Raw genomic sequence first — 16,468 nt, forward strand, 5'->3', positions numbered from 1 at the left:
TGTATATCTTACGAAATGCAAATTCTGCGAAAATGTTTATGTCCGTGAAACAGACAGGAGACTAAAAATTAGAGTGACTCATTGCAAATATTACTTCAATTTTGATGTTTATAATCTAAATTTTCTTTTGGGGGAAAGAATACTTACGAAAGACGCATTATTGAATCCATTTTTATCAACAAATATCATTATACGTCTATTAATCTGCAGACAGAAATCATGATAGTAAACAAAATTGATCTAAGTCTTATCTAATAATCTCGTTGCTTTTTGACCCAAACGAGTTGACGCATACTCCGAAGGGATCTTGCCACTTATATCTGGACAATAATGTTACAAAAAAAGAATATTGCTGAAATGTTTTTTCCAGGTAATCCCTAAAGATTTTAGTGGATTTCTTCATAAAATAAAAAATGAATTTGATAATCTAGAAGTATGTGTACTCGAAAATGGATAGTCTGACTGAGAAAATCTGAAAGATTACGACAGAATACAATTTTACTATTCGTATTTAAAAAAAAAAATCGTTGTTAGTTATAAAGGAAGGATGCAATCTAAAGGCTTATACAGTTTGAAATATTATGGTCAACTTCGAATGTTTCTACGGATACAGATAATTTTTGTCTTCATGTCCATTATTGAGTTTAAATTGTTTAATTTTGATGAGTATTATATCAAACTTGACCTAATACAGTCCGCTCTCTGAATAATGCTGCTCTGAATAGTGCTATTTTTCCTTATTCTTGCTCGTAAGTATCCCACACGATCTCGCTATCGATTCGAGCGCCGGAATTTCAATACAGTCTTTCTGAATAGTGCCACTCAAAAATGTGTACTAAAATAGACTATGGACTGGATTAATGCTTTGTAGTACAAATAATAATTAATCAGATACTTACCAAATCTATCCTTGTACAAAACCGACTCGTTTTTGTCGGCTCAGAATCGACTAAAAACATCCAAACATATACACTTCGTACTTACAGGGAAAAACAGAATACCGACGACCGACACTATTCAGAGGAATCGGACGCGAGTTCGATGGCGCTTCCACGTGCCAAGAGTGAGTGAAGCTGAGTTCCACGAAAAATACTGCCCTACCAGCGCATGTCCGGCACTATTCACAGAGCGGACTTTAGTATAACTTATTATTATTTTCTAAGCAAAGAATGCATCTGTGTGTTTGAAATAATCGCATATGCTGAAATTTTTCAGCATATACTTTATTGAATCGCTCGGGTTGATTTTAAACGACTCAGAGAGAAAAAGGATATACAAAATGTTCGCGAAATCGTTGAAGAGTGTGCTTCGATTTTGCAAACTTATTTCTATGACATATTGCATAGTCATTATTAGTTAAATTAAAGTTATCGTATTTAAAGAGTGCAACAAAATATACGTCAGATAGTATCTTCTCGTGGAATAAGAATAAGAATCGTTTGCTGCTTTTCGCCTTTTGTACGTTTTCAAACACTGTTTTTTTAAAACGTACTTTATTTCTTTAAAAAAAAAACATTTGACAATAACGGAAAAAGCACTTGTAAGCCAAATAAAGGACGTTTACGAAAAAAAGATTACACTTTTCTAAAAAAAGATCTTCTAACGTCGCTCAACTGGGGATCCAACCATAGCAGTTCCGATTGTCGGTAGGGTGCTTTCCCAATCAATCTTTTAGAAAGATAGAAAGAAAAAGCCATTTTCAGACATGTACGCTATCTCGAGCCAGGTGTTAAGGTTATAATACGAGTAAATTAAGGTAATCTGTATTACCAGCAGAGTAGTTACGAACGATCGGTACAGATGTTTCTTCACAACCTGTGAAAATAGAAATCAAAACTATCGATCAAGTTAAATCTTCAAATAACAAAAAATCATTAACGTCATTATTGACAAGATGGAAAATAAATTAAAAAATTTTTAAATTATATTTTTCTGGAGAAAGATCTTCTAACGGTTAGAATATCTTTTTTCAGAAAAATGTAATATAATCAATATAAATAAATATATGTCATTATTGACAAGATGGAAAATAAATTTAAAAATTTTAAGTAATGTTTTTCTGAAGAAAAATATTCTAACGGTTAGAAAATCTTTTTTCCGAAAAATGTAATATAATAAATATAAATAAATAAATATATATATAATAAATTATTATCGGACTAATGTGAGCAAAATGTTGGCCTGTCAAATCTACTTTTCAAGTCACAAATTCAGAAAGGAAATCACCTTTATAAAAAATTCGAGGAAGAATCCGGGTTGATATTTTTCTGAAAGGTGAAGACTTGTTGAATATTGTTTGGAAAATTGATCTTAAATTTAGAGCATGATTTTGAATCAATATGGTTTATAGTAACAACTCAGAAATATGAAAAAAAGAATTGAAGTGGCATTTAAAATTACATGTTCAATAATTTTATAAGAGAAATAATTCGGGTTTCTATACTGATAGATTACTTGAATTAATCAAATGGAAGTTGTGTGTAATTGTGGAATGATTTAACACGGCTAAACACTATTATCATTCACTGACAAATCTGATGATTGTATATACTGCACATATCTAATCTAACGAGAAATACGTTTCATTTCGTTTTTCGAATATCTTTATAAATTTCTTTTTATAAATGCGCTTCGTAAGAGACACCTCGCGTATAACAGCCTTCACACTAATTTCTACTGATACGTTTACATTACCTGAAGTTACTTATAAAAATGAGGTTTAATCTCGCTTTTGTTTTAACAGTAACATTTTCTTCAGTTCATTCCAGGTGAGTTTCATCTAATAATGAAAATATATCTCTGTAGTCCGGGGGCTGGGAACCGTCCCGTATGCACTAAGACCGCCAAAGCTGAAAACCCTTTATTCTTATGTATTTTAAGCCCCTGAATCCGAATCCACAACTTAATTTTTGAAAAAATGCGTAGAACTTCGTTTCAATTGCATTTGTTTAAACAAATTATTAAAAAGTGGTTTTTTCTATCCGGACAATTTTTTTTTAGAAAATATGGCTTATTTTAAGAAGAAACTGTCTCTTATAACTTTTTTGTGAAATGCATATTTCAAAAATTATGAATTTTTAAATGTCGAAAATTTGGCATTTTTTTTACTAACTTTCACTTTTGATAATTTTTGATCTATCGAATATTTCTGAAAATTTCAAAAACGTATGTATTCTCTAAAACTTACTCTACAAATTGACATAGTTTTCCACTATGGCAGGTCTTTGCAAGTTGCAGTTTTTGCGATCAACAATAAGGCTTTTTTAATGATTGACATAGTATGTTTTTCGAAAGATCCTCTTATGTTCGGTTACGAAGTGAAGGATGAGACATTGATACCGAAAAAAATAAATATATTACTACCACCTGCAGACGATTTTTTGTTGTAATTGTAAAGCTTGTATAAGTGAGTAATCATGTCCTTGTGTAAAGTATAAAGCTAAATGTATTTCTTTTTGTGCATGCCAGAAAGACAACAAATGTAGAAATAAATATACATAGTCTACTGTAAAATGTACTTATGTAAATAAATATTTTACATAATTTATATAATCTCCGGCAAGTTTCACAAGACCTTGAGATAAGATAGAAAACTTAACCATAAAAAATGATGATATAGTAAGGTTGACCGAAGCGCGCGCAGCGAGGCGCGCAGTAAAAAAGCCCTATTGTTGATCGCAAAAAGTACAACTTGCAAAGACCTGCCGTAGTGGAAAACTATGTCAATTTGTACAGTTAGTTTTAGAGAATACATACGTTTTTGAAATTTTCAGAAATGTTCGGTAGATCCAAAATTATCAACAGTGAAAGTTAGTAAAAAACGTCAAATTTTCGACCTTTAAAAATTCATAATTTTTGAAATATGCACTTCACAAGAAAGTTATTGGAGACAGTTTCTTTTTAAAATAAGCCATAATTTCTAAAAAAAAATTTCCGGATAGAAAAAAACCACTTTTTCATCATTTGTTTAAACAAATGCAATTTAAGCAATTTTCTACGCATTTTTCGAAAAATAAAGTTGTAGATTTGGATTCAGGGGCTCAAAATACATAACAATAAAGGGTTTTCAGCTTTGAAGGCCTTAGTGCATACGGGAAGGTACCCAGCCCCCGGACTACTGATACTTGTCAGTGAATTTCTTCTGTATTCAGATTAACAATTGAAAGTAACTGTTCATCTTTTGGATTTATTATATGTAGACTTATAAAATAAAGACCGAATTGTTATGAAATATAATAAAACTGTATTTCAGGAAAATAAATTACAATGATGATTGGATTTTCCCAAAGAATCTATTAATAGGAGCAGCAAGCTCTGCGTATCAAATTGAAGGAGGTTGGAATGAAAGCGGTAATGAAAACATGCTGACCTATACATTTAAAAGACATATTTTTTGGGCTCTCTCCTTTTATTATCTGATTAGAGATTTTGCGGGCAAATACACTGTATTTATTTGTTTAATGTCTTTGTATTTTTATGCAGATAAAGGTGAGAACATATGGGATTATAGGACACATAATATACCGTGGATGATTTCGGATGGAAGTAATGGTGACGTAGCTGCTGATTCTTTTCACAAATACAAGGAAGATGTTGCAATTATTAGAGATATTGGGGTATGTTGCTTAATGTTACAAGTGTATTCAATATCTCCAATTAATATAATATAACAGAAAATTTATATTTTAGTTTGATTTTTACCGATTTTCAATAAGTTGGTCCCGGATTCTTCCTAATGGTTTCACTACCAAGGTCAGCAAAGATGGGATACAATATTACAATAATCTTATAGATGAAGTAAAAGCAAAAGGACTGGAGCCCTTTGTTACTATTTTCCATATAGATACTCCAGCAATTTTTAGAGAATTTGGACTTTGGACAAACGAAATATTAGTGGACCAGTTCGTCGAATATGCCAGAATTGTTTTTCGTGAATTTGGTTCAAAAGTAAAGTTCTTTACGACAATAAATTCGGCAAATGTAGTTTGCAATAAAGAAGGTAACTTTGCAGATAATGTTAATATTTCTAAAATATTTTAGTTCATTTAGATAATTTTTTTATTATAATACAATGAAATAGATGAAATATTTATCATTATGGGTTTCATCCTGCAGCTTCTACATCAAGTGCAATGTACATTTGTCTCCACAATTTTTTGAAAGCTCATGCTAAAGTCTATCATATGTACAATGAAGAATTTCGTCAAACACAGAATGGCAAAATTGGAATATTGTTACAATGTAAACATTACTTTGGAGAAAATCCAAATGACACGCTGACGTCTGATATTGCTTTTCAATACGACTGTGGTTGGGCAGCTCACCCAATTTTTTCCAAGGATGGGGATTATCCTAAAGTAATGCGAGATCGGATAGCTGAAAACAGTGCATTTCAAAGCTGGCCTAAGTCAAAGTTGCCAAAATTTTCACAACAAGAAATTGAGTATATCAGGTAAAAGATTTATTTTTTAAACAAATTTAGTAAAGTTTTGATTTGAGAAACAACAAAAACAGAGTAATCGAAAAGCAACAATTACATGCATGTTTGACAAAAATACCTTTTGTAATTTATTGGTAGGGGCACAGCAGACTACTTTGGATTAAATCATTATGCAGCGAAAATTGCAATACCTGTGGAAAAAGGGAGTGATGAAGTATGGATAGATGACAGGGGTTTCAACTTGACCGATGATCCAAAGTGGCCTCAAACTGCAAATTCAGAATATAAGGTAAGATGAAAAATTTGCCAGCAATCTGTAAAATAAAGAATTGTTTTGAATATGGTAAGTATGCAGAAAGTCCTTCGACAATATTTAAATATAAACCAAAAGTTCAAATATAATGTTCGTGATATATGTAGATACTAGTATTATAAAAAAGAAGTTAACAAAAATTGCAGGTAGTTCCTGAAGGTTTTAGTGGAATTCTTCGTAAAATAAAAGACGAATATGGTAATCCAGAAGTGTACGTACTCGAAAATGGATATGCAGACCGAGAAAATCTGAAAGATTACGACAGAATACAATTTTACTATTCGTATTTAAAAGAAATGCTGTTAGCTATAAAAGAAGGATGCAATGTAAAGGCCTATACACTTTGGAGTATTATAGACAACTTTGAATGGAATAGCGGATATAGGTAATTTTTTTTATTATGTATTTTGAGTATTGAGTTAAACATTTTTATAAGTATTTTATCAAATTTGAAGTAATCTAACATAACTAAATGGCTTAAGAATTTAAGAAATATAAAGAATTTTTGTTATATTTGGATGCATCTTAGAAAATTTAAAGCGAAAAATAAGTCTGTCTTATTTGAATAATATATATACTAAAATTTTTTAGCGTACGTTATGGAATCGTACACGTTGATTTTAACGACCCGGAGAGAAAAAGGAAATACAAAATGTCTGCAAAATGGTTCAAGGATGTACTTCGAACTCGAAAACTGATTCCAGTAAAATATTACATACCGCAGGGGTAATAATAATTTGTTATTCTTTGCTTTCCTCAAAGTCGATACTTCTAATTTTATGCGACCCCTATTTGTTGTTAAAAGACTTTTTACGAGGAGGCACTAGTGAGTAAAATGGCGGAACTTGCCGAGAAAGTCTCCTATAAACAAGATTTGTTCAAATTGCGCATTGCTTGATTAAAATTGCTTATAATGGTTTAAATTGAAAATTTCTTCATGTTATATTTCGATAACAATGAGAAATAAATTATTAATAGGGAAATATTTTTAACCTTATTATTTCCTTCTGAAAAAAAATAATTTGTTAGTTTGTGGTTTAAAAAATTCTGGATACATTCTGTTTATAAATAAGGGCAGTTAAATTTAATTTTAATAAGTCTGGATATGTATGTTTATATATATATATATAACTAATCGTAAAAGGTTAGGCATCTCTTTATAATCTGTCAAAGGCAGATAACCTTTCAAGTAGTATCAGAAATTATCAGTTAATTCTTTTCACTTCACAATTCAAGATTTTATCTTTTAGATAAATTCATTCATTATGTTTTATGTCTTGATGATCACAAAGTCTAAAAAATTCAAGAATTCAACTATTAAAAATACCCAAAAACCAAAATTTTCTCAAAAAATTTTTATCATAAAAAACTTTAAAAACCTTAGAATGGCCAGAAAGGCTTGCAGATTCATCTGAAAAATTGTTCCATATCACAACAAAATGTTATTCCATACATTTTTTTTAATAAGTCCGAAGGTTAGTACAAAAAAGTATTTTAATATTTAATTCAATGAAAGTCCTACAAAAAGTCCTTAGTTCAGTTTTCCTAAGTAAGAACGTACATATTTAATTTAAATAATTAGGTAACACTGTTTAAAAAATATTTTGCTTTATTAAATTCTTTTGTATTATATTTCTACCAGCGTTATACTCTTCTAGTGCTACAACATATCGCTTAATTCGACCCAATAAATATTTTACGAAAAACAAAAGTACCATGGTTGCAATGACAATTAAAATTGAAATCGAAGAACGCCTAATAACATTATTAACATTGACCAATGACGAATCCGTCACTATATTTTGATTTAATACTTTGTATATCACTGCTGCCAACTGGACTGCATTAAGTATGAATTTTCGGAATAGTAAAATTCACAATTAATTTAACCGTTAAAGTTCTGTATATTAAAAGAATTTCTATCTCATTACTTGTAATGTAGAACATATAAAAAGAAGCAAATCTTTCTATTCACGGTTTGAAACTTTACTATTTGAAAAGAATCTTTTCGCTGAAGATAGCAAATAAATTGACATGTTTTTTATAAGCTTTTAGATTAAATACTGGTTTTCAGTTTTGATTTAAATGATCATTGGAATGAACATTTACAGTTTTTCCTGATACTGAAGGACTTTTTCTTCTAATGTTACGAGTTCTTTGACTTGGCAATTTCACACGCCGAGAAACTGGAGATTCGTCTCTTGGACTCATCGCGTTTTCAAAATCCAAATTCCCAAAATGCTCCACAAAAAGTTCCTCCAACTTTTTGGAAAGTTTGTCGATCTTCGATGAAAAATCACCATCGTTCTAAAATTGAAATTAAAAGAATATGTACGATATAATAATATAAAATTTATGTTAAAAATTGAATACCCGCTTTTAAAAAATATTATATGTGAATAACGTAGTGATTAGATTATATGTTCACCGGGAAATTTAGAAAGGAAATATAATATAAATAATAATTGTTATGAAGAGTACTGAAGAAGACACACTAACTTCGAAGTCAAATATTTCAACACTTTAAATATATTTTTTTAAGGTTCTTTGATGTGAACCAATAAAATAGTGGCTTTTAAGTACCCTGGTATTGTTTATACTAATGAAATATGTTCGCAGAACATTTATTTCTTTTTAATGATTTACTGAATTTTGAACCTTATGGTAAAGTTTAGAATAGTGGACTATTCTGCGGAAATCTTTGACTGCATGTTCAACTTTGTTGTAGACGCGATTCTTCAATTTATAACCAATTGTTTCGAGAAACATAGGGTTCTTCACAATTTGACAGCAATCCTCGATCTGAAACGAATAAGACATTTATCAATAAAATCTTGAATTTTAAACAGCTACTGTCACTTAAAAACAGTAATTCATTATCGTAACTGGGTATTTCTTTTTGAAAATAGGTTAAAACGTACGAATGTTATTAATTACCGAACTATTTTTTGATCCCTTCTTACCAATTTAAACAAAATAGTGGGATTTTAAATATAGCCTTTTTCGGTGAAAATATTTTCTACAGCTTCATTACATCCAATTAAAAAAATAAATCAATGATCAACTAACCGTGTTGCTCGATGTAGAAGTTTCAACACCGGTAGAAGAAGGATACTTAAAAACACAAGCTTCCTCCATTTGCCACAGAGTCTGATGAATCGCCTCCAGTTTACTCAAAGTCAAAGGACTCATCTGCTTCCGTTTCGAACTATACCACACAGACCAACCCCTATCTGCATTTTTATTTTTTCCATCCAATATGACAGTTGTATCCTTTCTTTTTCCATGCCCCTTTCTTAAAAAAGATTTGTCACCTAAGCTTGTTTCATCCTCAGGATTCTTCATTTTTAAGCTATCTTCACGTTGAACCTGCACTTTTTGATCCTTCAGGATCTTTTTCGCTATTGCTTTTCGAGACTTGTGTAAAAGATAAGATTTCTCTACGTCTTTCCGATGACTCTTTTTTCCAGGGAGTGGTAAAATAGTACCACACATTATAAATTCATTTTCACTATTCGGCTCCTTCTTCGAAATCTCTTTTTTCCCCAAAGAAGCAGCAGAACGACGAACTGTCTCTGAGTACGTAGCCTTTCCAACATTTTCAGTAGGGACTTCCTTCTTTAAAAAATTGGGGAAAAGTTTCTTGGGACTAATGTTTCTAATTTTTTCTGCAGTTGGAGTATTTAAAGTAGAGGTAACAACATTTGCTCGATCATTCAGTTCATCCTCTTGGAAAGAACTGTTTAAGGAATCTGAACTTACCACTTCATCTTCTCGACATTGGCTCGTTTCCATGATGCTAGCATTGTTCAAAGTTCTTATCAACCAAGAATCGGTTTTAACATTAGTTTTTCCAAGTTTAGTATTATTTCTCTTCAAACCTACTGCATCAATTCCATGAAAAATCTTAACAGATGATTCTGAATCATCTTCAGAAGCTTCATAGCTAGACGCATCACAATCATCATCCTCTCTTTGCTTCCTAGATTTTGAATGTCGTTGCTGTTGGCCTTGATTTCTTATAATCTGATCCTGATTTATGATCATCTCATCCTGATTTTTAATCATCTGATCTCTGATCTTCTGATTCTCTTTGTAGGTAATCTGATCCTGATTTCTGAACATCTGATTCTGGCTTCTGAAGATTTCATCCTGATTTCTGATAATTCGATCCTGATCTCTTACCTTCTGGTCCAGATTAATGATCTTTTCATCACTTTTCTCATCTTCTACTTGTGGACTCAATTTTTTGACATGCAAGGCTTCTAGTAAAATTTCAGCTGAAGCACAAGCTGCTTTCCAAGTCACATCTTCAGAAGGTGAGTCACTCTTGTGAAGATTCCGGGGTGCAGTTTTTGTGCAAGAGGAAGAAACTGAAGGATTAGTTGGAAAAGTAATCCTAAAATTAGAACTAGTTTTAGTATCGATATTGTTCATAGTAACAACTCGTGAAGATGCAAAACAAGCTGAAGTATCAGGTCTCTCCTTGTTGAGATTACGAATTCCCAAACGTGAAGCTGCGTTTTCAGATCTACGATTGGACCTTTTCTGGTGTCTTTTCTTGGGAACGTTATAACTTCCTGGTTTCATATAGATACGAATATCTTCTGAACTGTCGTACTCCTCGTGAGTTTGTTGAACACTGGCTCGATTGTTGAGTAGGTTGCAGGCATTCCAGGGAGCACTTTGAATACTTTGCATGTTCTGGAGTGATAAAAGTTGCCGATTTCCATCTAATTGAAGTTGCCTGGTCATGTCCATTGTGTTTCTGGTAACTTCTTTAGAATTTCTAGTCAGATTTTCGATTTTCAGATCAAGGTTACCTGTGATGTTCACATTTCTCATGCTAGCAAACCAGGCACAAAGATTAGCAGTCATCTCTTCTTTGTTAGTGACCACAGTATTTGGTTCAATTTGACTCAGCAGGGTCATCTTGTTGATTGGAATACCAGCGAATTCCAATTGATCAGAGGAGGAATGACCTAAATAGAGAGGCTTTGATAACATTGGCCTTAAATTGGATTCACAGTTTGGGTCAAAGCACCCTTTCTTATCAATACAAGTGGAATAATCAGAGTTATTAGTGTTGACATATAGTGGATCCATGTTTCCTGGAGAGTTAGAGAAGATGGGACCGATTCTAGATAACTGAGAGGAACAAGCGTCTTGATTTTCGCTTCCGAATTTAAGCCTGAAAACTGAGTCTAGTGGTTTGGATTCTCTGTTTATATTAATATCTGGTTTTCTTTCTTTTAGGTGCCACTTGTTAGAATCCGGACTCTTGTTTTCCAAGACCTTGTTCCTTAAATGAAAAAACTCAGCGTTTAGTGAAGTGCTTTTGATAGAAGAGACATTCCCCTTGGTTCGAAGTCTACTAACGTGAATTCCAGCGTCAAGTCGATTTAAAAATACATCCGGATTTTTTGAATTCTCCAATCCAGATGAGACGTTTTCGGTGATGGTCCACTTTCCTTTCAGCTTTGTTTCCTTTTTCTGATCAGGCAAGTAATGAAAGTTCTGAATATTTTGATTTTCTTGATTCATTGATGATCCTGAGACTAAGCTAGTTTTGCTTAAAGGTGACTCAAAAAAATCGCGGGTCGTGTACATTGAAATATCACCAGGGAAAGTTCCAGAAGTACCAGATGTTTTTTTTTCTTCCTGTCCTGAGATTTTCTTCTCCAAATAGAGGAACGTCTTGTTTATGTTTTTTAATAACTCGTAAGTACTTCCCTCCCAATCTTGAAAGGACTTTACTAATTCTTTATCATACTTATCATTGAGACTCGGGTAGTGTTGCTTGTTCAAGTAATTATCAAGAATCAGCCAACCGTTGCTGATTCTCAATAAGGAATTAATCAAATCCTGCAGAAATATTCTATCCCCAGCAAATACAGAAAAACATGTTGCAGATTTAGTAATCGCTGTTCTGGTTGCAGCTGAAAGATTCACCAACCATTCATTTTTGTAATTTCGAGAAAATCCTCCAGAATTCAGAAGACTTTCTGCCTGGCTGCAGCCCCAAAGTGTTGTTTTACGAATGAGTTCAGGATACTTTTCCGAATTGGGTTCCTGGGTCTGGGTGGCAACAGACTTACCAGAGCTGCTCTCAACCTTTGCATTATTAGCTGTATAACTCGGAAACCAAGTATGTTTGCCAGAAATATTATCACCAGCTCCACTAAAGATGATTGAAGACTCATTTTTACCAGTTCCGATCTTCACCAGATCATTCAAAGAATTTGTATTGCAAAGTGCAGAGACCATTTTTTCAGCCTCGATTGTGAAATCAAAACTGGCTGATGATTCGTCTGAAAATCGCTCCTCCTGAGTTTTAGAAGAAGAGTTAGCTTGACTGTTTTGAGCGATCTCAGCACAAAACTCCTTGTAGTCTGTAGAAGGAATATTAAATGTGGCGGACATTTTTCCAATCTGAGAAGGCCAATCGGTGTTCTCTCGAGATAAAGCTGGCAGAGGTGATGGTATTTTCCCGGTAATGTCATTTAATTGGCTTCTTGGATACTTTAAAGGTGGAAAGTCTATCGCTGACGCTGATGGACGAGTTTCCTTTGGTGAGTTGATAATGGGGTTTTGTGCGGAATTATGGAATATATGATTCGGAAGAGGCAGTTGATTGTTTGCGAATGGAGCATAAGAACCCATTTGATTGGGTAATAAATTAGTGTTGGTAGTAACAGCCTGGAGGGTGCAGGCATTCGTGGCACTGAGATTATAATACGGATTGTATTGTTGACTTTGTTGTTGAGAAATAACTTGACGATCGTGTACAAGACAAAGGGCCTGCATTTCCGGTGGTTTTAAATATGGCTGGGATAATAAGGTGACTCCTAAATTGTTATAGTGGTCTGGCGAGTATGGCGCGTGGCAAAAATTTGACGAGGCGAGAAGATATGGTGAAGGACTGGTAGGAGGTGGAGGGGCGATTTGTGAATGTTCAAATGGAAATGATGGCTTTGAAGTGTAAAGAAATTGTCGCTGGGTTCGCTGTTGATGGCCTTGGGGTTTATTCTTTGCTTGCCATTCATTGACTTTATTACCTGTAGATTGTTAATTAGGTGATTATTTTGAGTATTACCAATTGTTTTTTTAATTAATTTTAGAGGAATTGGTGGGGAATTAGTGATTTTTAAATTAATTTTTTTATGCATTCTAACCTTGAGTAGGTAAGATGGCCGGACTAAGAGGTCCAGTATTTCTTTGAGCAGCAGAATAAACACAAGGAGGATGCAAAACAGCTGTAAAAGGTTGTAAAGTTGTGACAGGACCATAAAATGATTGGGGCTGCTGATGGAGCAAATTCGTAACTGTCGAACCTGATGATGCATGAGTTGGAAGACAGGATGAATTCGTATGTGCAGTTGGTTGCATTGTCCGACTGTCCTTACTTCAAGCCTTTTCTTTTTCTTTGATTATGCCACTTTTTAGACAAAACGGGATAAAATTAGATTAATTTAATCCAATTTTTTTAAGATCTTGACTAGGCATAGTCCACTTGACAATTGAGCAATTCTTAAGAAATGAGTAATAAAATTGACAAAAAATAGATTCAAGTTAATTGGTGTGTATTTTGGAGGAAATGATTTAGAAAAGAATTATTCCTATTAAAATTGTTTATTTAACAACAATTATATATATGGATTTTTGTTTTTTAATTTCAATGTTAGGTGAAACCATACATTCTTATCCAATTTTAATTATTAAGCGGTGATTTTATTCCTTGGAAGATTATTTGAAATTCTGTATGATTACTTTTTATTGTTCATTTTAAATTATTTAGGAAAAAAATTATTTATAAAAAGAATAATGTAGTGATTTCGAATTAAAAAAAATAAAACCTAACCAAATAAGATTGTCAAGAATCGTTCAATGAATAAAATCAGGTTTTGATTATTAAATTTGAATACAAATTTGTAGCCTTTACCTTAAATTAAAGCTGAAACACCCAAGCCCACATGAAAATTATTAACTAAACATCATTAACAAAATTAACAATTTTTCGGTCATTTTCTGGTTTGAAAAACTTGCGTCTGTAATTAAAATTTTAACATTTAAGCTTTTAAACATAACATTTTTGTAGTTTGAAGAAATCAAAACTAAACTGGAAATTGAACAATTTAAAGTGGAACTCTTCTCGAAACATTTGAAATAAAAACTTAAAAACTTTTAAATTTCACAATTTTTTAGTTTAAACGTTCAATGATTTATGCATAGATATAAAATGAAAGCTTTTTTAATTTTAATTCTAAGGGCTTTAATATTAGGCATTGTCTTGACATGAAACTGTATAAATGACAACATATAAAATCAACCTTGAATATTCTTCATTTTGAAATAATTTCACTGTTCTCTATAGTTTAATTTATTAATTTCCATCACATTTGCAAAATTCCAGAAACAAAAAAATTGTACATTTTTGATTGAACAATTAAAAATTAAGAGAATTGATAAATAAAATGTTCAAATCCAAGATTTAAAAACTAAATAATTTTAAATTAGAAATAATAGAGATTTTAATTTAATTTACTTATGATTATGAGATAGTTAAAGTTACTGGGAATACTTTATAAGAGGAGACTCTATCAGATTTTAGGTAAATAAATTAATCTACGCTGTTAGTTTGACTTTTCATACTTAAATAATTTTAAATTACAAAGCTTAAAAATTGCGTAAATAAAAGCTTTTAAAATTGCATCATTTTAAATTGGAAATATTAAAAATGTAACTATTAGAAAGGAAATCGTCCAAAATTAGATCATTATAAATTAGAAACAATAAAAATTGAATAATTGTAAACTTCATTTAAAACTAAGACTTTTTAAATTACATTTTTAAAATTCAAGCTTTTCTCATACTGAAATCAAAATGTGATTTATTTATAATTTTTAAATATTCAACAAACATTATAAACACTCAGTTTAAAAATGGTGGTTCTAAACAAGCATTCGAATATTTCAGAATTTTGAAATATCATTTTTTTCTACCATTTTCTCTAGTATCGACCATTTACTGTTTTTTATAATGAATGTTTTTAATTCAATTAGAAATTTTACAGTTTGACACGTTTTACATGTTTCAGGGCCTAATTATGAATATACGAATTTGAAATAAAAAAATTGAATTAATTTATAAAGCTTCAATAACAAATTTACAATTATTTATCTACAAAGGCTTGTGATTTTAATCAGTAAAATTTATAAATTTAAATTTTTTCAATCTTAGACTTGTTAATTATAAGCTTACCTACGATCCATTTTCTTATTAGAAACATTATATTTTAACTTTCCAATTTATAATTAGTTTATTTTTAATTGACTTGAACTGTCTTACTGACAAAATTATGTAATTTCCATAAATTATCATCTTTAAAACGTTAATTCTCCTTAAAAGCTGTATATTGCAATTAAAGATTAGAAATTAAGTGTGAAAAATTAAAAATTTTAAATGTGAAGTGATTGATTTGGTTTTCCTACAAAGAATTTCCAAAATTCCCGATGTCCCGATCCAGCTACGACCCTGATTTGTCACATTACTGAGAGCAGTTGGATATTTTTATTGCGGCCAAACTTAACCTATTTTTTCAAAATTTCTCACTTTATTTCTCATCAAAGTTAAGGGCATGAACCACGCTGTAACGTGACCAGTTCATTGAAACGAAGTTACTCATGAAGTATAAATTTCAATTAATTTTCCGTACCAGACAGACGTTCATATTGCTTTCCTTTACTTCTGCCTGGTACGAAAAATTGATAAGAGTTATTATTTTATAAATCCGTTGGCTTAAAAGAACAGGTCACGTGGCAGTGGTACATGTCCTTAATTAGTCAAAGAGTTTTTGTTAGAAAAAAAGAAATTATTCTCCAGTTCTTAGGGTATTTTAGCATTTATTTTGCCAGCCAAGAAATAGTTTCAGATCGTAGGTTATAATATAAAATAAAAATAATTTTATTCTTATTGAAACAATAAATCGAAGAATGTATTGTGCAAGTAAGATGATAAATGACACACTTTACCTAGTGCAGGATTCCTCTAATTTAATTCTAGGAGCGTTGTGAAACGAGATAAAGTAAAAAGCTGTCATCGAGATCACTGACATTGTGTCAGATAATGTTTAACTCGTAATAGTGCATTCAGATAATAATGATTAAACTCAAGAGGGATAACAATAATAATGGCTGATAATATGCGAACGTGAATGACAGCACAGATGAACCAGGAAGTGACTGTTTTGCTAATCATGAAAAAACAACATCCCTCAGAAACTGGCTCAAAGATATGATTTTTCTCACTATCAGCTTCACTTTATTGTTCTACTTTACGAAATCCGAGTAAAAGATTTGCGCGAAAAAAATTAGTGATAGAAAACTATAAATCAGAAAAGGACAGAAAACGTTTGGAAACACGAGGAAAAATGGCAGACTGAAGGGAGCAGGGAAAACAAAATCTTTCTAATTCGCGAGTGCCTTGTTCGAAAAAAAATATTTGACTACCAACACATGTTCTTTTTTTGAATCAAACATCTTTAAAGAAACGAAGCCTTAAGTTGTCGAAAATTTATTTTTGAGACAGGAATTGTTTAAAAATTTAGAGATTTTATTTGAATGTATTTACTTCAGAATTAGCAGTACATTAAATATATTTTTTTGATACTTTCAATATATGAATAAAATAAGACCGCGATTGCGGTACAAATAGAC

At 31.5% G+C, this 16,468-nt stretch overlaps 2 protein-coding genes across 3 annotated transcripts in view; one reads left to right on the forward strand and one right to left on the reverse strand.

Annotated features, from left to right (window-relative positions):
- Window positions 1-6,483, forward strand: part of LOC117181168 (myrosinase 1-like) — a 12,275-nt gene extending 5,792 nt beyond the window's left edge. Inside the window, exons 2-9 of the mRNA XM_033373736.1 lie at window positions 987-1,063; window positions 4,253-4,350; window positions 4,483-4,616; window positions 4,690-4,999; window positions 5,116-5,452; window positions 5,579-5,729; window positions 5,900-6,138; window positions 6,345-6,483. Coding sequence (XP_033229627.1) covers window positions 987-1,063; window positions 4,253-4,350; window positions 4,483-4,616; window positions 4,690-4,999; window positions 5,116-5,452; window positions 5,579-5,729; window positions 5,900-6,138; window positions 6,345-6,483 — 1,485 coding nt within the window. The remainder of the gene's footprint in view (window positions 1-986; window positions 1,064-4,252; window positions 4,351-4,482; window positions 4,617-4,689; window positions 5,000-5,115; window positions 5,453-5,578; window positions 5,730-5,899; window positions 6,139-6,344) is intronic.
- An 859-nt stretch (window positions 6,484-7,342) lies between these two features.
- Window positions 7,343-16,462, reverse strand: LOC117181444. Of its 2 annotated transcripts, XM_033374100.1 has the most exons (6): window positions 15,785-16,462; window positions 13,088-13,191; window positions 12,929-13,009; window positions 8,823-12,811; window positions 8,412-8,555; window positions 7,343-8,060 (listed from the first exon to the last, which is right to left on the reverse strand). In XM_033374100.1, the coding sequence occupies exons 2-6, from the start codon at window positions 13,140-13,142 to the stop codon at window positions 7,824-7,826; spliced, it is 4,506 nt and encodes a 1,501-aa protein (XP_033229991.1). In that variant the 5' UTR covers window positions 13,143-13,191; window positions 15,785-16,462; the 3' UTR covers window positions 7,343-7,823. The 2 variants fall into 2 exon arrangements, with proteins under 2 accessions (XP_033229991.1, XP_033229990.1); XM_033374099.1 differs by having other exon boundaries at window positions 12,929-13,191.
- Window positions 16,463-16,468: the final 6 nt, after the last annotated feature.

Source organism: Belonocnema kinseyi, chromosome 10, assembly GCF_010883055.1.
Source record: "Belonocnema kinseyi isolate 2016_QV_RU_SX_M_011 chromosome 10, B_treatae_v1, whole genome shotgun sequence".
NCBI classification, from domain to species: domain Eukaryota; kingdom Metazoa; phylum Arthropoda; class Insecta; order Hymenoptera; family Cynipidae; genus Belonocnema; species Belonocnema kinseyi.

Bases quoted from the DNA above. Each gene is read 5' to 3' on its own strand.
- LOC117181444 (XM_033374099.1), bottom strand. From the start codon at position 13,142: ATGCAACCAACTGCACATACGAATTCATCCTGTCTTCCAACTCATGCA. The intron at 8,556-8,822 runs GTTAGTTGATCA...TATTCGTTTCAG, and splicing joins CTTCTACATCGAGCAACACG to ATCGAGGATTGCTGTCAAAT. The intron at 8,061-8,411 runs GTTCAAAATTCA...TTTCAATTTTAG, and splicing joins ATTCTAAACTTTACCATAAG to AACGATGGTGATTTTTCATC.